Source organism: Lethenteron reissneri, chromosome 37 (assembly GCF_015708825.2).
Source record: "Lethenteron reissneri isolate LAM-NWPU_2019-01 chromosome 37, ASM1570882v1, whole genome shotgun sequence".
Lineage (NCBI taxonomy): Eukaryota > Metazoa > Chordata > Hyperoartia > Petromyzontiformes > Petromyzontidae > Lethenteron > Lethenteron reissneri.
The window spans coordinates 7,588,716-7,610,489 of NC_083815.1; the positions used below are offsets into that span (position 1 = coordinate 7,588,716).

Sequence of the window (21,774 nt, forward strand, 5' to 3'; positions counted from 1 at the left end):
TTCGCACCAAACGTAGCCAAATGTGCTAATGAGTGGTGTGAGGGAATGACAAAACACTAAACACAAAAAGCAGTTAATAAAGAAGCGCATCTATAGGCGTGCAATTCCTACCCAAGTACAACACCACTGACAAACAATTAAAATAACCAGTTGATAACATCTTCTTGGTTCTTTCGGTAAAGTTATGTAGAAGGGAAATAATAAAATAATACAAATAAAACATAATAAAATACAATTCTCACGACGTTTCGGCCACAACGCAAGCAGCCGTCCTCAGGTGAAGAACAGGTCTGTCGGAAAGACAGCATCTGAATGAACACCACCAAGCTTGGCAGCGTATATTTAAGCTGGGTTAGAGGAGATAGCTGGGTTAGAGTGATAACATATATCAAACTGCTTCTTATAGCATGGAATGAAGTGAATTTTTCCTAAGTATAAAATATAAAGGTGCAGCACTGCAATTTCTCGCTCATGCCACTGCTGGCAGACGGGCTTCCATGCAAGGGAGCTACAGAGCGTGTCTCTCTCGGGAGTATTTGGCCTTCTCTTCCTCACTGACCATCCGTCTTAGGAGAGGTGCAAGTGCCCACTCACAAGTTGCCAATCGACTCACTGTCAAATATGGGAGTCACTGAAATGATTAAAACTTCGTGGGAAGTCAAACATTGGTCATCCTCTCAAAGAGATTGGCCCCTGCCATGGGAAGGTGTAATTTCCAATATTGGGCGATTTTTGCCTTGCAGAGGCGATTTTTTTTGCAAATTCACGAGCCTGGTGTGGTAGTCCGTGTCGCTCCGCAGAGTAAGAGACATCTTTTGTAATATGCGCCAAGAAACGAGAACCACTCGGGGAACGCGCAAGACATATATTTCGTGACAAGATTGCGTGCACCGAGACGCGTGACAAACGTTAAAAAAAAACGCGAGCGCTAAAAGCGTCCTCCGTGTCCGCACCTCTAACCCCCCCCCCCCCCGCGCGCTGGCAGCTGTTGCTGGAGCACCTGGAGTGCCTGGTGTCGCGGCACGAGCGCTCGCTGCGCATGACGGTGGTGAAGCGGCAGGCGCAGTCGTCGTCCGGCGTCTCCAGCGAGGTGGAGGTGCTCAAGGCCCTCAAGTCGCTCTTCGAGCACCACAAGGCGCTGGACGAGAAGGTGGGTCACGTTTAACCCTGCGACGACGCGATGTGTGTGTGCGTGTCTGCTCATGGTGCTGGCCACTATAAACTATGAACTAACAATTTTGCCGAGGGTAAAACTGGAAGAGCCGCAGAAAAATCCACATGACCACGGGGAGAACATGCAAACCCCAAATATACAGGCGTCGGAGTTGGATTCGAACCCACAACCTCCTGTATACCAGGCGAGGTAGTTAACATCTTGCCGTGCCGGCCTTCAAAGGTGTTGCTCGCAAATAGCACTGCCCAAATGGTTTGTTAAGGCTACACGGGGGGGGGAATTTTTGTCTTGGCTTTTACTGCTGCTCCCCCCCCTCATTGGTTACTCACGATACTCCTCGACACGTGAAACACTGGCGAGTCAAAGGCGGCCGTGCGTGATACTGGCCGCAACACACAGTCGTGTACCGTGCCGACTTTCACAGGTGCTACGCGCTCACAGCATTTGCTCCAGCAGTCTGTGTTGTGGCCAAAGATAAATCTTTGCGCTTTTACTCATGGGCCACGAAGTGAATCTTTGAGAGAGTACCTTGTTTCAATGAAGCAATGTCGTCGCGCAGCCATTTCTCTTGACCGAGTTGTGTTACTACTGTGCTCTAGGTTCGGGAAAGGCTGAGAGTCGCCCTGGAGAGAGTGGCAACCCTCGAGCAAGAACTCACCTCGGCAAACCAAGAGGTCCGACTCCGCGAAGCGAAATACTTCTCCGACGCGACACCGCAACACTGCCTTTCTTTTCGTCTTGCTGCTAAGGCCGAACGGAAATCTCACTTTGTTTTTGTGTTCGGCCGGACAATTTCATTTCGGTGCCGCGTTTGTGGCTCGCGTGAAAATGTTTTGGCCGTCGTGGCCGCGAAACGTGCCTTATCTTCCGCCGCGTTTGCGTTTTTTGTTTCTGCATTAAGGGTGCACGGCAAGCCAGTGTCGAGGTCTGTAAATACGCATTAGCATTCGGCGATAACAGGCGACATTTTTGGCGTCACTATCTCGACCCATTCCCCCCCCCCCCGCCCCTCAAGTCAGTTGCGGTTGCCTTGGCGATTCCTCCCTTCACAAACCGCGCAGCTCCTGCAATAACAGAAAGGCGTCGTCCGTTTGTTTCGCGCAAACGTACATTTCAGCAGGAAAAAAAGCAGACGCCTTGTACGTATTCAAACGAAGGGGGGGGGGGTTCATCTGCGGAGTCGTATTTGCAGGGCGGAAAAACATGCACTGCAACGTACGCCCCGGGAAAGGCAATCTCAGAATGGCAACAACACACCTCTCTTGTGCTATCTGTGCGATGATATAAGCCTTGGCGCAGCAATTGACAACGCGACGGAAATGCATTGCGCGCATTGAAAAATGTTGTCTTGCCACATATGACGGCGCGTATTTCACCGATGCGTTCGGCTAATGCGCTAGAGGGTGACACGCGTACTGTGGTTAACGAACGCGATTTTAATGCGGAGCGAGAGATTTTGTGGCCGGCGAAAAAAAACGCTCTCCCAAGTCGCTCGACGATTCCATCCCCACTGCACGGCCCGAGCGAAATTACATTTTCCATTTTGTGTGAAACTTTTGTCGCTTTGAACTCTCTGTTGTTCGGTTGCCGAGGCGACCAGACTAAGATTGGGACAAAGTGGGGCGATTTTGTGCCATCTTCCTGTAATCAACAACTCGGCTTGGGGGGGGAAAAGCGACGCCTTCGCTCATGAAACGCATTGAAAAGTTCAGAGGGTGTTTTAGCGCTTCACCGTGCGAACGATAATGGCCACGTATATTCTTCAGCTGCGTATATACTTCATTCAGAGTATACAGGGACACACGCGAGTGGTTGGCGAAGCCGAGGTTTTGATGGCTTCAATGAGAGTAAAATGCATATGGTTTCTAAAATAAACGTGCGTAAAAAATGATAATCAGAATACAGAAAGGGGGGATCAGATTAGAATACAAACGAAGACCCCCCCCCTCCCCCGTGTTTGTGGTGCCGTTATAATTTGATGCAGCTGCAGAGATAGGGGATTTCGTGGTGACCTTGGAGTATGTGGCTCAAGATAAGACCTTTTACCGCTAATATACGAGGAAATTACTTGTGCCACGAATACCGACGGGTGGAGGCACGCGCGCCGGGGGGGGGGAGGGAGGGGGCGGGTGGATCCTGTGTACAAAGACACGCCGCCGTGTCTGTCCCGGTGATCTTGAGCAGATTGCAGCCTCCCAAGGCTTAAATTTCCATCGCTACAATTTGCAGCGTCCTCCGTTGGCCCCTCCTGCGCATTGACTTCGCCTAGAACATCAGAACCGCATTGATTCGTGTGCAGCGCGCCCACCCCACCTGCCCCCCCGCCCTCACAAGGCAAGTTGCCCAGCGAGTCGTCGTGCGTCGCGGTCATGAACCGAGCACTTTTTCTCCGAGCACCCGCTGTGGTGTGGGGCCACCGAGGTGCATCGGAGCTGGCGGCCTGCCTTCCACGCACCGAGAATGGGTTCTTAGAAAACACATTTTGAATCCACGCGTTTCCTAAAAGGCTGGGGAAAAGGACAAAGCAAACCCACGATGGCTCGTGATTTGGATTTTACACCCCCCGGGGTCATGTTCGCCCAAAGTGTGCGTGCTGTCGATCAACCCTGAAGAAAGAGAAAAAAGTGACGAGAAGAAAATTACGTGCCGTATCCGTTTTTGCTGCCACACGTCCCTGCGTTCTTTCTCGAAGCGGGTTTTGTGATATTTGTAGAGGGTACGGAATGCATAAAGGGGCAGCAAATGCTTAAATTTGTATTCAATTGGTTTGATGCAACCCCCAGACGAGGAACGTTTGTGTGGGGTTTCTAATATTTCCGATTTCAAGTTTTTCGACAGTTGGTCTACCATAAAGCTGTCAGTATAATATAGGTGATCAGGTGACTAAAGTGATAACTAAAGTATATTTTAAATTTATTACTTCATTATAGGCTCACCCGTATTATGCATGTGTGTTTAATTCTCATTCAGTGCTAAGGGTTTCATCGGCCACATTGAATTTACTTATTTATCCAGAAAGCCATGCTGGGTTTCAGGACTCTTGAGGAGGGTGCCTACTGCATTGCGGTTTATATTTTTACATATGTTTTGAGTCAATTAGCGACGAGTTGTGGTTATCGTATAACGCGGGAAGAAATCGGTGCACACGGAGAAAAAAAAACATCTCCCTCGCGCAACGCTGTATTCCCGTAGCGATGGAAACAGGTGGCGATTAGTCTAATTGCTGTACTGCCATCTCCTGGCGAGCCAGGGAATGGCATTTCAGAGTTTACTGGGAGGGAGTGTCACAGCATTTGTCCTGTGAACCACCAACAGCGCTGGATTACAGCCAACCACGTGCAGCGTAGCCACTGCCGCCGCCACCGCCCGGCAAAGGCAACTGCATGATGTTAAGCGTAATATAAATGCGTGCTTTTTAGGGCCACTTTTTTCGATCAAAACTGTTCGACCGGTGCAACTCGTGCTGTGGCAGTTCGTTTCTGAGTAGGGTGCTTGGGCGCGTGTTTTGCACAACAAATCGGCAGCCAGTTTTGTGCACCGGAGGGATACCAACTTGGCGGGTGATTGGTATGGGCAGATACAAATGTCGTGCCTGGTCACTTTGTGGCCAAAGCGTTTTTCAATTGAGATTGTTGTGCCTAATGTGCATGTCATAACAAGAGCTAGTTACGTGGGAGTATGAGCTCGTGAGATTGTTCTGCAGGACACCGTGCATGTAATAATTCAGAATTTGTTCGAAGAGCAGCCATCTGTTTTGATGAGCACTGGCTGTATGTGTAGGTGAGTTCCCCATTCCCAAGCCGTATTGGGCACCAGTCACTGGCCTTAAGAGCGGACCATCGACATCCCGAGCGCATCGTCTTTTAGAATGGGCTGCTTTAATACGAATATTACTATTCACATTATTACTGCTTCGTTACAGCTATTGGCAACTGTCGTCGATTTTTTAAGATGCGTTGCAGAAATTCACTGGGCTATCTATGGGACCTTTTTGGCAGTATTAAAAGTATGTATAACATAAGGATAGGTTTTATCCTTTCTATAATGCCCTGTTACTCGCATTGTCTTTGTGCTGTTGCCTATTGGCATTCTCCGCTCTAACACTGGTGAGACAAGGCCATAGAGAAAGCTGTTTCTGGTGTAGGCCAATCAGTTTCAAAGACAATGCATAAATTATCAGAGCATTTTTTTATTTGCATGTTTTGCCACAAGTACGTGTGGTTAATGCAGACTTGATGCCTTGCAGAAGGGTATCCATTTGGTGTTTTTAACATCTGAACACCTCCTGTTCTCTTGCCAGAAAGGGTAAAACCTCTTAATATTCACTGTGCTATTACGGACGAGGTAGCGGGTCTCAAGGGCAGGACGCGTCGGCATCCAGCACTTCACCACGGTGATTCCACCACCGTCGGTTTACTGTCGTTGCCGTATGGCGAAAATAACATCGCCCTATCGGCACGGTGGTTCGCAACGCTGCTCCGTGTTGTCACCTGGCAAACCCTGAGGTTTATATCCCGGCCACGGCCGACATCGGTGGCGAGCGATGTCTGAACCGACGCCTCTTGGGGGGTGGAGGGGGCGGTGGCTTTCACCTTCCTCACTGAAGCCTGCTGCGACCCAATTTGAGGGAGGAACCTCGCGGGACCATCTCAGCCACTGACGTTAGCCATGCACGGACATCCAACTCGGGGGGGGGGGGGGGGGGGGGGGGGTTCGCTGGGTTCGTAGCGTGTTGCGCTGTGGCCACTGTGCCACCGTTCTTGTCCGGTCGTGATAATAACTTTCCTTATTTAGCTCCGGCGACTCCACGCCTCACCAGCAGAGGAGGTGAATGAACCTCGGGGTGTCCTCGCTCGCCCCATTAAACAAAGGACGTCCTCGCACTAACGTGTGCGTGCGCGTGTTGTCACCGTGGGGAGCGGTAGTGCGGCGGTTAGCGCGCTGCACGACATATGTACGTGTGTATGTTGAACTTCCTTCGCACCGTACGTAGCCAACCGTGCTAATCGGGGGGTGCGGGGGAATGACAACAAACTGAACACAAAAAGCAGTTCTACGAACTCGGCGAAACAAGTTCAAGTACCGCTCAAGGCCAACACCTACGACAATTATCTGAACCAGTCCCAGGCCTCCCCTCGGTCGACTGACCCTCCAATGAGTACCTGGTGCGGTGCGTAACCATGGCCGCACGGGAGACACAGGCGGCCCGAGTGTGGTGCTGGCCACCCACCGCATCGTGTGCTGTGCCGACCTCTATAGGTGCCGCTCGCTAACGGCACTTGCCCCGACAGTCTGTTGCAGCTATATGGTGGGGGGGGGGGGGGATGTGTTTTCTCTGTTGTTCACTGCTGCCGTCCCTCGTGCCTGCTGGCAGCTGTCCGTGCTGAGGGAGCAGGCGGCGTTGTCTCAGCCGCGGATGGGCTCGGGGGATGGAGCCGAGGACACGGAGCAGCAGAAGCAGCCGGAGGGCGAGCAGAGAGGGCCCGGAAAGGTGAAGGGGACTTTCGTTGAACCCTTTGGCAGGCTAATACACGTGGACACACAGTCGTCCACACACACCTCGCGTCCCTTGCTGTCCACTGCGGGAGGCCACGAGCATGCCGAACAATCGACACGCAGTCTGACCGAGCATGCATGAAACTGATTGGTCCACACCAGTGACGGTTTTCTTTAGAGCCTCGTCTCAAACACTGTTATACCAGAGGACGCCAAAAAGGCAAACAGCATAAAGAAAGGGTAAAACCTATTATTTTATTTTGATACTGGCAAGGGAGGTCCCATGAGTGTTACTCCTACATCACGTGTGAGTTACTGTCGCACCCATCGGGTAGGTTGTAGTAAACTAAATATTATTTGGGGCTACACCTATTTTAAACCTTTAAAACAGTCTGCCTCAGCAGCTTTCCCCCTCTTTTTTCCTCCTGATGACGATCGCTTGTGTTGTGATCGAAACGTCGTAGTTTTTTGTTATTTTTATTTTTCTTTGAACCTATCCACGTGACTTTCCAGAAAGATCCAAAGAATATGGATTCCTGCAGTCACGGAATGACTGAAGCTTCAAATCAACTGAGCCAATTCTTTATCGTTAACAGCAGGGGAAACATTTTAATTGTTTCACCACGCGTTGTGCAAGCAACGCTTGATAACACGGTGTCTGGTTCATCTCACTCCTGAATTTATTCACAATGTTTCATATATTCGACAATTTGCATATATTATGTAGCATTTTACTCACTATATCAGCTCAGGTTTGTTGCGGAAGCAATTCAAAAGGACTAGAGATTTCTGGGCAGCCCTGGTATAATTTTTTATTCCATCCATAACGGCTAGAAATTGACCCACACCTTTAATAAACAAACCAACCCCATTTTTTTAATCGGCCTGTTTTTATAGCTTTAATTAAAATGTGATCCATAAAACAAGGGTTAGTTTTATGCTTTATGTGCAACCAGCATCTCAGCTGTGCCGTCACTTACAAGGCAATAGACCTGTGAACCAGCCGGCCACCATCACTGTGACTACTCTGACAACCTTCCACAAATCCAGCAGGTGAACCCTAAACACTTCTACTTGAACTTAGCGCATTATTGCAATGGCCTCCCAGCATGATTTCATGGTGACAGATCGGCCTACTGATCGAATGAGACGGGTGTTCGAGGAGGCCCGCTGACGATGATAGATGTTGTTGACGGGTTTTTTTTTCCTTCCCTGTTGTTATTTCCTTCATCGTTGGGGCGTCTGCCAGCGACTGTCCAATGGCTCGGTGGAGACGGAGGACCTGGTGAGCCGCGTGCTGGACCTGCAGCAGACTCTGGAGAGGCAGAACCTGGAGCTGGGCCAAATGAAGGACCGTCTCGTGGCGCTGTCGTCTCGCGTGTCCGAGCTCGAGGGAGACCTGGACACGGCACGCAAGGACCTCATCAAGTCGGAGGAAGGGAACGCCAGATATCAGCGAGACATCCGAGAGGTGAAGCGCCGCGTTGAAACGAAACGGCTTTTTTTTTCTTCCCTGGTGACGTTGAGCATATTTGTTCGAATACTTCAACTCTTTGACCGAACACGCAATGAGCGGTGTGCGCGTGTGCTCGCTGGTTGATGTAGGCTATGGCCCAGAAGGAGGACATGGAGGAACGGATCACCACCCTCGAGAAGCGATACCTGGGTGCCCAGCGAGAGGCCACGTCACTCCACGACCTGAACGACAAGCTGGAGAACGAGCTCGCCAACAAGGAAGCCGTGATCAGACAGGTGTGCCTGCTCGCTCGCCCACTCACCCGCTCGCTCGCTCGCCCACTCACCCGCTCGCTCACTCGCCCACTCACCCGCTCGCTCACCCCGGCCACACGGTGACCGCTGGGCGCGAACAGCTTGACCCCCTTTTATTTGCGCGAATCGTCATGGATTATCCTCGGAGTGTGTTCCGATGAGGATTCACGATCGTTATCATCGGCCGTGATCAAGCTACTGCTGCTTGAAGGCCTTCTTGAGCCATCGCCCGTGATTTTTTTAGCAACGGAATAGTCCACCTAGCCACCGAACGAGCTGCCATCGTTCTTCTTCTTCTGTCGTATGGCTGATGTAGATGCAGAGCGACAACTACAATGTCACATTCTGCTGCGTGGCTTGTGTTGTTTCTGTAACGACCGGGAGGTCGATGATCGACGTTCGGTTGCCGCGTTGATCGCATTCGACGGGATTTCTCGCTTAACAGAGTGGGCCACGTGGAAGCTGCCATCTTCCACTGGCGTTGATGAGGTTTATAAACAAAAACGCATTTGAATGAAATGATGCCGCTTAAACTCGACGACAAGTTCTGCTACATCTTTAAACGGACGAGCTTTTGTGGGATAGGGGAAGGATCAATAACAAGCTTGTATTTTTTCAGTCCCGTAGCTTGGCATGCAGCTGGATTGCAGAGCGCGCGCTGTTTACATGAAACTCGCTCATTGGACGGGTCGAAGTTTTACAAGCTGCGCAGACAACAGCAGAGCTGCGAGATTTTTGCCGTCGGCCTGTCTCCACGGCGCATCATCATCGGGGGAGAAATCGGTCGGGTTAGGCGAAGTGGAGCAGTGCCTCATTCATAATTCAGCAGGCCCAGGTGGATCTGCAGCGTCGCTGATTTGAAGGCCCGCTCCTAACAAGAACGTATGCAGCCACCTCGGCAATTAAGAGCGGAAATTTTTTAATGGCTGACCGTTCAGGCGAGCAGTGAATCTGGGGTATGGGGAAGAATGCGCGTAATTAACTTGAGCCTCCGTTTATTGGGTGTCCGATGTGTTCCGGAGTTTAGTTAAATTTGAGCTGTTTGTGAGGTGTTTTAGGAGTTATGCTGTATTTAGCTGTGCAGCGGGTCGTCGCAAACTGTCAGAGGAATTCGATTTTTTGAGTGGCGTTGTCTTTGGTGTCGGTGTAATCTCCTTTGTTTAAATTTACGTTTTGTGCATCGAGCTTGTTGGACAAATCGTCGTAATTTCTGTTAAAGAGGGACCGTGTAAAACTGTAGAAAATTCCACAGTGGCAGGATACTGGATTGTATTTTTGACCAGCTGTAATTTATCTCAGTCCCATCAGCCGTCTGGTTGTAGATAAAATGAGTTCTTATTAAAGTCAGCAGTGGTTTTTATGCGGACCGACTGGCCCCAACCATAGAAATGTGAAAATTACAATTTGCATCAAGACCTCTAGCAGAGGAGAATAGTAGAATACCACCTAATACCCATGGGGACACTGAGCATTATGTCCACAAGAGCATCGAGCAATGAGCACCCTGAAATTTACGCTGTTTGAGAAGAAATACACATCGGCCACATCAAATTCACCGCTAAGAAACTGTAAAAACCTTTAACTTTTTAAAATTTCACCACGTAAGGCCCACTGAGCTATAGAAGCGACTTGGCCAGCAATGATAGCTCGACGGAGTGGCTTATTACGTGGAAATGTATACAGGGCCAAATACTCAAAACGACATGTTGATTCTACTCTTTAGTTCTTTCGGTAAAGTTACGTATAAAGAGAAAATAATAAATTAAATACTATTTTCTCATTATACGTGACTTTACCGAAAGAACAAAAGAGTAATTCCTGCAGTCACGAAAGCTCCAAATTAAGTATGTTGATTCCAAATGTGAAGGGAAAAACTGGAGGACCCAGAGGAATATCCACGTGATCACGGGGAGAGCATGCAAGCTTTAAATATAGAGGCGTCAGGGTCGGGATCGAACCGACGACCTCCTGCAATGCAGGGCGAGGTGGTTAACATCTCATAGCCACCGTGAGTGGCTTTGGCAGATCGCTGCAGTGGGTGGTAGCTGATGGACGAGGCTGCTCAACGAATGGCAGGAAGACAAAGAGAACATGCCCAAGAGGACCGACCACCTTCAGCGACGGAACGATGAGATCGGTCAATGTGCAGGCGTGAGATGGATAGTGGCATCCCAGAACTGCGGGGGAAGACGATGACATGCTTAGACTTTCTTATAGCACTGGACAACCAGTGCCGGGTGAACAGTAATGATGACGATGAGTTCTCAAAAGAGATAGGGTTTTTTTTTGCCAATATTAATATTTGCAGATAATTACGTGCCAATATTTATGGACATTTAGCACATTTGTTGTATTTGTTATTGTTGCGCCATTGAAACTCAGTGTTATGGGTCTACTCAGCCCGTAAGGTCATTCTGCTAGAACATGTAAAAAAAATGCTTTCTTCGCTCTAGAGCAGTGGTTCTTAACCTTTACTGCAGCCTTGCACCCCTTTGGTTCTCAATCGTAAAAAAAAAATGTACAATGTTAATAAATACATAGAGGCTTTGGTGAAACAAAGTAGTTGTATTTACGTGCCCGTGCTTAATTTGTGCTTCGATGATTTATCTTCAAAATAAATACGTCCCACGTCTCGCACCCCCAGAAAGGGCATCCCGCGCACTCCCGCTACCCTAGAGGGTCGCATGTGTCCGGCAAGTTTCTGATGTTCTCGGTCCACTCACTGATGACCGACCAAGAAAATTGTCGTCGGCAGCTTGACGTGTGGTCCTGTGTGTAGCCCCCTGGTCGCCGGTGAGAAATGTGAGCCCCTTGGGGGAGGGCTGTGCCTTCTCATTGCGCTCACCTGGCAGCCTATCCCTCTGGCTTAGAGCTGTCACTGTTGAGAGTTTAGTGTGCGGTTGGAGATGTAGGATGGAACACGGCTTCATATTTACTGTCGGGCGTGTGGGGGAGTGGCGATTGCAACTGATCACTTTGTACTTGAAGCATCGGTGTACTCAACTGTCACGTGCCTCGATCATTACCGTGGTGAACAAGTAGAAACTTGGCTGGAAAGTCAATGTATTAGGGGAGCCTGTATTTTGTTGTGAGATTTGACTGCATAAAGAATTCTGCCAGAGCAGTGAGATGTGTATATCTATGACCAAATCACCTGAAATGCGTCTGATATTAGCAGGTTTGTGTGTATGGTAGTGTATTGGTTAGTGCACTGTGCTCCAAACCCGGTGACCCAAATTCAATTCCCACTCAGGCCCAGCACGAGTGACGATTATTTGAACCAGTCCTGGGCCTCCTCTAGGTCGACTCAGCCTCAAATGAGTACGACTTGCGGTGTGTAAACATCAGCACTGGGGAGACAAAGGCGGCTGGGTGTGGTGCTGGCCACCCACCCCTTTGTGTGCTATGCCGGCTTTTATAGGTGCTCGCCAACAGCACGTAGGATCGTATTTTGTTGTTATCGTTGAACGAACAATAATACAAATTCCACTTAGGCCAAGTCAATAAAGCTGCTGTTATCTGGGCAAAAGTAGGGGTCTGTGGACCCACTGCGATTGTAAGCACTGCACGCGTATCATTCGCTGCACGTGCTTGGATCCTACACAGTGCAGGGATGGATATGACCCCATATCGTAGGGGAAAAAACTGCCCCAGTCTGGTATAAATGCAAGGAGAGAGGAAGCACATTCTAAGCGCAGAGGTCACTTTTACAGTCGTTTTAATGGCAATGTTGTAGCACTTTGGGGAAAGAAGGTGCTAGAAATGTTGTGTGTGGCGTTGGGCTAATAATACTTCGCTATTCGTGATCGCTATTATTGGCACCCAGGCATTCCGTTATTAATTTTAATAATGTACTTTGAGAAAAGCAGTGACCTTTTAGGTATCTGTGCATCCCGTTCGTTCAAAGGCTTTCACTCTATACGTGCTTTCTATTTCTGCCGTTTGCGTTCGCGCAGACGAATTGGCAGACAGGGGAAAATAGTTTGCGAACACGATCAATGGAATCGTGAACAAAAAGACGTGTTGGTTAATTGGTAATTTTCCCATGCCTAACTTAAAATCAATGTAAACAGAGTTGTTTTGCTTTGATCAACATTCGCCGGGCTCTGAATTGTAACTCACGCATAAACATTGGCTAATTAACATACGTCAGCATTGGCTGATGAACTCAACTCTAGAACTAGTTCTGTCGCATTATCTTACAGGGCCGTTCCCCAGGCATTTTCTGCAGAGGGTCTTTTCCTTTTGTTACGTCACCATTGTGGCTCTGCGATCGGCACCTTTATAATAATAATAATAAAATAATAACCTCCATTTTATTGAAGTATCTCAAAGCGCTGTACATTCCACTCACGAAAATAGATAACATTTAAGCGAAATAGAAAGCTGATGATAACAATGATGACTCTCGAAATTCCAATAAAATGAAGAACTATGATGAAAGCGATTGATAATAATGAATGCTGAGTAATCCAATCGGACAACAGAATGTGTTTTTCAATCTTAAGTTACAGGGAAAACCTGCTGTACAAATGTGTGAGTTTTAAGACGTGAGAATTATTTTATTATGTTTTATTTTTATTTTTTTATAGTGAGAATTATTTTATTATGTTTTATTTGTATTATTTTATTGTGTGAATTATTTTATTATGTTTTATTTTTATTGTTTTATTATTTCCCTTCTACGTGACTTTACCGAAAGAACCAAGAAGATGAATCCCTGCAGTCACGAAAGCTTTAAATCGAAATTTTAAGACGTTATTTAAAAAGTGACACGGATTTAGAATCCCTAATGGGCCGAGGAAGAGGATTCCACAGTTTGTGATGTGGTTACTCAGAACGATGCAACCTCTCAGCGCAGTAGAACTTGGAGATACGCACACCGAGTGGTGTGGTTAAGGCGGGCTCTGCTTATATCTGCTCTCGGCCAGAAGTTGCCCTTTGCACCCCCCCAGCCCACAGATACCAGCGCAATGTCACGATGTGTTGCTTTTATGGGAACTGTGTTGTTTCTACGTCAGTCAGTGTTGTAAAGGGTATACTTTAGATTTTAAGTTTTTGTGACTGCAAGGATCCATACTCTTGGGTTTTTTCGGTGAAGTGACGTAGGTTAAAAAAGAAAACAAATAAATTAAATCACGACGTTTCGGCCACAACACAAGCAGCCGTCCTCAGGTGAAGAACAGAGCTGTCGGAAAGACAGCGCTCCAATGAACACTGCTAAGCTTGGCAGCGTATTTAAGCTGGGTGGGAGGAGCAGAGCGCCTTGACAAAGGAGTTTACATATTCTTCACCTGAGGACGGCTGCTTGTGTTGTGGCCGAAACATCGTGATTTAATTGATTAGTTTTCTTTTTTAACCAACATGACTTTACCGAAAAAACCAAAGAGTAGGGTATACTTCTCTATGCTTTGTCTATTGAAGAATTTTTTTTATTAACAAAGCCATCGAGTGGGGCTATGAGGATTTAAACAAACATAATTTGACCAAACTTCTGATCGTTCCATCGCTAGCCTGCACACTTAACGCCGGCAAACCCAGCCTGGTCCTTACCCAGCGGGCCTGGCTTGCGCTGCATTCTTTTAATGCGAAAGTAAGATAGCTCGCCAACAACGTGCCATAGCATCTGCAACGTTACTTCTTGGCCAATGTGGAATCCTTCATACTCGGCTCTTTCTTTTCGACCCGCGTCATTGTTTTCCCGCGTGGAATTTCAAATCAAAATGCGCATCGTAGCCCCTTTTGAGTTGTAATGAACATTCACGTTGACACTGCACCGACGGCGTGTTGTTGTTGCTGCTGCTGCCGCTGCCTTCCAGAGCGAGGACCGCGCACGGCAGATGCAGGAGCGGCTGGAGCTGGGTGAGCAGAAGCTGCAGCAGACGCTCAAGAAGGCGCAGACGCTGCCGGAGATCGAGGCGGAGCTTGCGCAGCGCGTCGTCGCGCTCACCAAGGTGAGCCGCGGTCTCACCACTCTCACTACTGTCACCACCGCCGCCGCCGCTATCACCACCATCACCACCACCACAGTCACCACTACCACCACCGTCGGTCACCACCACCACCACCGCCGTCACCGTCACCACCACCGGTGCTTCCGGTGTCACTACCGTCACCACCACCACCACCGCCATCACTATCACCACTACCGGCGCTGCTGTTGTCACCACCACCACCGTCACCATCACCACCGCCATCACTATCACCACTACCGGCGCTTCCGGTGTCACCACTACTGTCACCACCGCCATCACCACCATCACCACCACCACAGTCACCACTACAACCACCGTCGTCACCGTCACCACCACCGGCGCTTCCGGTGTCACCACCACCACTGCCACCACCACCACCACCGCCATCACTATCACCACTACAGGCGCTGCCGTTGTCACCACCACCACCACCTTCACCACCGTCACCACCACCACCACCGGTGCCGTCACCACCACCACTACCGCCGTTGTCGCCACCAAAATTCACTGCCGTGCGGCATTTGTTCCATTTTCATGAAAATAATTCATAAAGAAGCATTGTAGCCTCAGGTGACCTCGGGGTGACGTCCAACATCTGCTTGGCATCCACGCTCAAGCCCGCTTGTAAAAACTGCTCCCAGCCATCCCCCGTTCTCTCTCTCCACCCGTTGCAGACTCTTAAGACGTAAAAAATATTTTGCGGCACCCCGAGCGGTCCGGTCTGCGGAGGGCATCGTTGGCTCCTTCCAGAGCCGCAAACAGCCGGCGGCCACTTCTCCCCCTCCGCCAGCCCGAATAAAATATGACGGGGCCTGCGAGGATAACCTAGAGCGCTTCCACTTCGGTCGCTGGCATCCGACGTTGACCGATGTCACGCTTCTCACGGTGCCGGCGGTGCGAGCCGTGGCAGACGCCGCGGTGGTCCCTTAAGTGGGTACCGTCCATTACACCAACGTGATTTTTGCATTGCATCCCCCGCCACTCGTTGCAACGTAGTGGAGAGAAGTCGCGGTATGAACCGTATCGTGTCGTTCCCGTCAAAGTCAGAGTGACCTTGCAGCTCGATTGGATGTTGGTGATCCGTCTGCATTGCTGAGGAGCTAGTGGCTGGAAATTCCACATTCACTGTTGACTTTGCACAGAGCGTTGTTGATGTTTGTCTACCCCGGAGAAATGGCCTGACTCAGTCGGGCCCCCAGCCCGCCCTCCCACCCATGCCAGCATTTGAAATCACAACCACGGCTCCACCCAGACAAACATAGCCGTTCAATTATTTTTAAAACTCTTCCTTTGACCGACCTTGATGCACGAGTGGTGAACAGGATAATCTGTGTTTCTCATGCCCTGCGGTGAGGGATTTAGCCGAGGCAGGGTAGAGGTGGCAATACGAGGTCACGCGTTTACCATTCACTTAACCCTCCACTTAATGAATGAGCGCTGTGTGCAATCCACTTATTGTGCTCGTCACCACCTTCCGTATGCCTTCAGCATTGCCCCTTTTGCTGCAGTTCTCGCCCAGGAGAGGGGGAGGAATCCCTCGCAGATCAGCCACAGGGCCAGCCATCTCTGACTCGCTCTGCAATAAATGGTTGCGGTAATTAGGCACAATTCTGTACAGTCGGCCACAAGCAGTGGAGCTGCGTGCGATTGCGGCTCGCGCTTGAAAGTCCGCGCCCTGGGGGGGATCTCCTTTCACGTCGGCACGCATTTTCAGACCGCTCGCAATTGTGCCACGGTGTCCCTGGCACATTGTGCTTCTGGTTAAATTAGGTCGGATGTTGCCCCTGGGCCGACTCCACATCCTTGTGAATAAATGATGAATGTACAACCACTGCACACAAAGGCGAACCCTTTAGGCTTGAGATGACTACAATTCTGATTCCGATCCATAGAGCGGTCTCTGTGCCGAACCACGGTGCTTTATTGTAAGTGCCATCTGTCCTACTTGATAAGCACCTCTCTCCTTGTGGTCCTAAAAATGTGAGAATTTTTTTTTTACTTTAGCATTTGGGTAAATAAGTGGCCACTGAGAGAATGGTCCCTGTCTTGGTAATTTCTGGTGTCTACCACTGGCTTTGAGCCACTAGTGGAGCTCAGAACTGCGCCAATTGTTCATTTGAGCAGGGAGAGACTTACCCTGGCAATATTGATGCATGTCGTCATCAGTGCACCCTCCTCTCTACGCATGACATGCGTTTGTGCCCTTGTTTTTCTTTTATCGTACATTTCTAAGTGTTATATTTGTTCTTTGAGTAAACGGTATAGTCAAACAACCCAATGATGAGAAATAAAATACCTGCAAATTACTAATTTGGGATGACAAAGAACAATATCGCCCGCTATGGAAAAAAAAACTTGGCAGGACCCTCCGGAGCAAGAGTCTTGAGACTCGGTGAGGCTTTCCCGGGTAGACTAGCGGCGTAGTAATAACAACAACAATCAGGCGGCGGTAACGCGAGCAGCAGGCAATGTCTTCCCTGAGTGGCAGCTATACTCAACGCAGCGTGAGAAACCAAATCTTGAATCGCGACAATTCATTTGATCACAAGGGGATTTAATCATTACATGCCCCCCCCCCCCCACTAACGTCATGAATAATACAAACCACCGTCTGCTATCGTTTAGCCGTCCGTTAACTTACTTCCTAACAATCTAGGCTTCATTAAAAAATATTGTTTTTTAAATTAATTTCGTATCTAGACAGCTTCATTTATGCCCCTGACTCGACAATTCCAACAGCATTCCTTTTGAAGGTGGCTGGAAGTGTATTGACTTAAAGCTTTCGTGACTGCAGGAATTCATATTCTTTGGGTCTTTCGGTAAAGTCACTTAGATAGGTTCAAAGAAAATAACAAAAAAACTACGACGTTTCGATCGCAACACAAGCGGTCGTCATCAGGAAAAAGGGGTTAGCTTCTAAAGGCAAACCGTTTATAAAGGTTTGAAAATGGGCGTAGTCCAAGTGTCAGCAGCATGGGCAGGGTAGCTAATGTTAATGTAAGGGAAGTTGCTGCTAGGGGTGATGGTAGTTGTTGGTAGTGATGGTAGTTGTTGGTAGTGATGGTTGTTGTTGGTAGTGATGGTTGTTGTTGGTAGTGATGGTAGTTGTTGGTAGTGATGGTAGTTGTTGGTAGTGATGGTTGTTGTTGGTAGTGATGGTAGTTGTTGGTAGTGATGGTTGTTGTTGGTAGTGATGGTAGTTGTTGGTAGTGATGGTTGTTGTTGGTAGTGATGGTAGTTGTTGGTAGTGATGGTTGTTGTTGGTAGTGATGGTAGTTGTTGGTAGTGGTCTTCCACCAATAACGGGAGTGGGCAGTAATGAAGCCATCCATATATACAGACATAGAAGATGGGTACAAACTCAGTAATCACTGGAAGGATGTTATCAACCAGTTTAAGTCATAACTGGCTGTAATGTGTCCATTTTAGACCTGGCAGCCTTAATTGGTGGAAGCTCACCACCAACACCATCACTACCCACTACTACCATCACCTCCAGCAGCCCTCTAATTGGTGGAAGCCAACCACCAGGACCATTATTGCCCAACTCCCTTCATTGGTGGAAGCCCACTACCAACAACTACCATCACTACCAACAACTACCATCACTACCAACAACTACCATCACTACCAACAACTACCATCACTACCAACAACTACCATCACTACCAACAACTACCATCACTACCAACAACTACCATCACTACCAACAACTACCATCACCAACTTCCCTTACATTAACAGCAACTTCCCTTACATTAACATTAGCTACACTACCCATGCTGCTGACTCTTGGGCTACGCCGGTTTTTAAACCTTTATAAACAGTTTGCCTTTAGAGGTTAACCCCCTTTTCCTGATGACGACCGCTTGTGTTGCGATCGAAACGTCGTAGTTTTTTGCAATGTTTTCTTTAAACCTATCTACGTGACTTTACCAAAAGACCCAAAGAATATGGAAGTGTATTGTTTTAATGAGGCATAGACATGTATCTGTTATTTATTCGTGCATTAATTGACAGTATATTTCCCAAGATAAATATATAGGTGTAAGCCGTAGCATTAATACACGTGTTTTTTCTTGCAGCCTCAATGGATGGTTGTCTTTGTACGTTATGCTCGGAATTTTTCTGCCGTAATATTGAATCGCCTGGTTTTCAGCCATCAAGCTAATTAATAGGCTTTTTACAAAGGGGCATGATTTTGCTTTGGTGAGTGCCACCTATTTATTGCAGATGTTTAACTGGGTCACAAAGCAGGCATATAAAAAATGCATTTGGATTCTCATAGCTCACAAGCTAAGGCAGATGGCATACATTCTGACAACCATTCACCTGCAACATTAATCCTGAGCTTGAGATTAATTTCAGACAATCGCAGGCGACCGCAATGCGATGTGGGAATATGTATTGTCCACAAACAATAATAATAAAACGACAAGCAGTGATGCAGACTGTGATAACAACCAGTGTGATTTACTTAGTGGGCTAGAATCCTAAACCACTGCTCTTTGTGCCTGCATCTCCGTGACCTTGGAATCTAATGTATAGGATTATTTTAATATTTCCTGTCTTCCACCGTGGTGTGGGCCCATCATCTCGTTGTTTGCAGGCCGGCCCGTCATAGACAAGCCCCTCTCTATCACGCGCAGATAAAAGTTGGCAATTATTTCCGCAGCGCGAAAATGGGACGCGCAGCGGTGACACATGACCTCCTTGGCTTTTTTCATCAGGCAGAAGAGAGGCACGGCAATGTGGAGGAGAGGCTGAGACAACTGGAGGCTCAGCTGGAGGAGAAGAACCAAGAGCTGCAGATGGTAAGCACTCTTAGATAATAACAACAAAGCGCTGCTGCCTGCAGATATTTATTCATCCCAAAAAAATGCACGTCTCAATTCTGGGCTTGTGGCGTGTGATTGTTCAGTAGCCTCGCAATGGAAGTGGGGTGTCTTGCCCTGCCCTAATTGAGTGGTCATGCCAGCGGTGGGCTTCACAATTCGTGCATTTATTTAACGTTCATTCGTAAAAACCACAGCAACAACCACACACGCACGCTCACATACACGCGTGTGTTTGTCACAGGGCTGGCACAGTCTGCCCGTTTGGATCATGGCCCCCCGAAGCCGGGCAGTGCTGCGCGATATTGATTGCCTGCTGAAATTGGATAGAGGGCTTATAGGGATGCACATCAAGGGAGGAAACGGCGTGCATCTATTGTGATTCGTGAAATCTGCCATGGAGCCCTTTGTGGTCTCGTCATGACAGGCCATGCATAACAACAACAACAGCAGCAACATTCTTCCAGTGCCTTGTTTGTTCGCTCTGTGCACGAAGCTTTTCGGGTGGGCCCGGGGTTAGCCTTGTGCTTCGATGCATTTTACCACCGGGCCAAGTTAATAGCTCGGTGGGCTTTGCCTCGTAGGATGCGGATGGTTTAGTTTTATTTTGTATGTTTTCTTTCGGCGATTCGTTTACCTTTCCTGTACTTTGCGCGACTGTCGTGGTTTGCATTGTTTTGTTGTTGTAACGTTCTTAGCCGCCCCCTCCTGGACATCCGTAAAAAAAAGAGCTTTTGTAGCCCATCGGATTCCTCCAGTCTAAATAATTATTCTGATTCTGAAATTGGTCAACGGTTTGATTCCACTCGCCGCTTGGTTAATGTTCGTGTGGGAATGGGTCAATGTGCAGTGCAGGCGTGCGGCAAGCTCTGACATCATTCCCACAAAATAACAATGCATCATCCGTTGGTTGATGAATATTGATTCTGAAAAAGTAAAGGCACATTGCTGCAATTACTGATTCACGCTCCTGTTGGCAGATGGGACTTCACTAGAGGGAGCTCTAGAGAGCTCTCCTTTGCAAATTACCTTGGAAGAATAGCCACAAATCGACCCTTAACCTGATGATATATATGCGTGGAATCTCACGTGTAGGAGTATTTTTCGATTTGTATATGAACTAAACTAATCATTTTATTTTACCAGGTAAGGCCCACTGTGAGCTATCTAGCTCTTTTTCAAAAGCTACCTGGCCACAAATGATTGCTCAACGAATTGGTGTATGTGTAAATTTATCGCAGCTAAATACTCTCAACTTATGTTTCGAAATGTGACGGGGAAAACCGGAGGACCCAGAGAAAAATCCAAACGACCACGGGGAGAACATGCAATCTCCATATATACAGGAGTCAGGGTCGGGATCAAGCCCACAACCTCCTGTATACTGGGTGAAGTAGTTATCTTGTACCGCCGTCATAACCCTAACGGGAGAACATTTTCAAAAAGTCAACCGTTACATTTGAGAATGTTTAATAATTGTCCACCTTTGTAATTGGAATAACTCTCACTTACCTTGTGGAACGAAATGAGGAATCCCAAGTCATTTTCGACTGCACTATAAACATTTTATACTTTTCAATATTATTTTGTCTGATATGAGACATGGCCACTCTGTTTAAAAAAGAAAAGAGAATTCTCATTAAAATCTCGTGTGAAAATGTTTAAGTTTTTATGCTAAAGGCTAGGTCATGTGTCAGGTCACTCATAGATATTTTTAGTTGAACGAAAATAAAATTTAAGATGTGTTGCTTGTTAAAAACTGCTCCGCTCACTGAAGATGAGAGGGAAAATTACAAATGGAAATTTTAGATCTTAGTTTATTCGCGGTCAGAAATGTCTGAAGAGTCACTTGATGTCACTGATAAGCAAATCCACAAATCAAAATAGGTTCCCCAAATATAAAAAAACACATTTTCAAAGTACAATAAGTGAATGCAAAATTCATTACTGTCAAAATATAATTCAGCTTTGTTTAAACCCATTGTACTGGAGACATAGCGCTTGATGAAGCAACATAGAGTGTTTTTACATTTAACGTTGACTCTCTGTACATCTGTAACATTTAATTCGATTTGATGTTGCATTTGTTTATCATATTTTCTTAAAAATGTACTTGTCAAAAAGTGCTTTTGGAAGCTCATTGCAATTTCATTTTCCCTTTTTTGCATCAGAAGGGAGCATTAAATCGCAGTGCTCGGATGTTAAAACAGACCAGAAACTTCCACTCGGAGCTAAAGGCTTTTAGCAACTGCACTATATAGACCTGATTTGCACTCGCACCAACACTATACAATCTATGTGTTCCTCTTAATAGCCACTAGATTTTCCACTCCAGTCAATTCCAATAGATTGCATTGCCACAAGTGATTAAAAATCACTCCCAGCATCATCGCAATTGGTAGACAGCATGGGGGGGAAAAAAACATTTAATCCGAGTTTGACGTAAATCCATCCGTCCACTTTAATGTTAGCCTGCTCTCCGGCGTAATAAAGTATCTCTCTCTTATTGACATTCATTATCTAT

General features: G+C 47.6%; 1 protein-coding gene across 1 annotated transcript in view; it reads left to right on the forward strand.

Annotated features, from left to right (window-relative positions):
* Positions 1-21,774, forward strand: part of LOC133351476 (liprin-alpha-1-like) — a 274,762-nt gene that overhangs the window by 193,764 nt on the left and 59,224 nt on the right. The window contains 7 exon segments of the mRNA XM_061566707.1: positions 986-1,150; positions 1,774-1,848; positions 6,549-6,665; positions 7,920-8,141; positions 8,276-8,422; positions 14,260-14,394; positions 19,146-19,229. Of these exon segments, the coding sequence (XP_061422691.1) occupies positions 986-1,150; positions 1,774-1,848; positions 6,549-6,665; positions 7,920-8,141; positions 8,276-8,422; positions 14,260-14,394; positions 19,146-19,229 (945 nt within the window).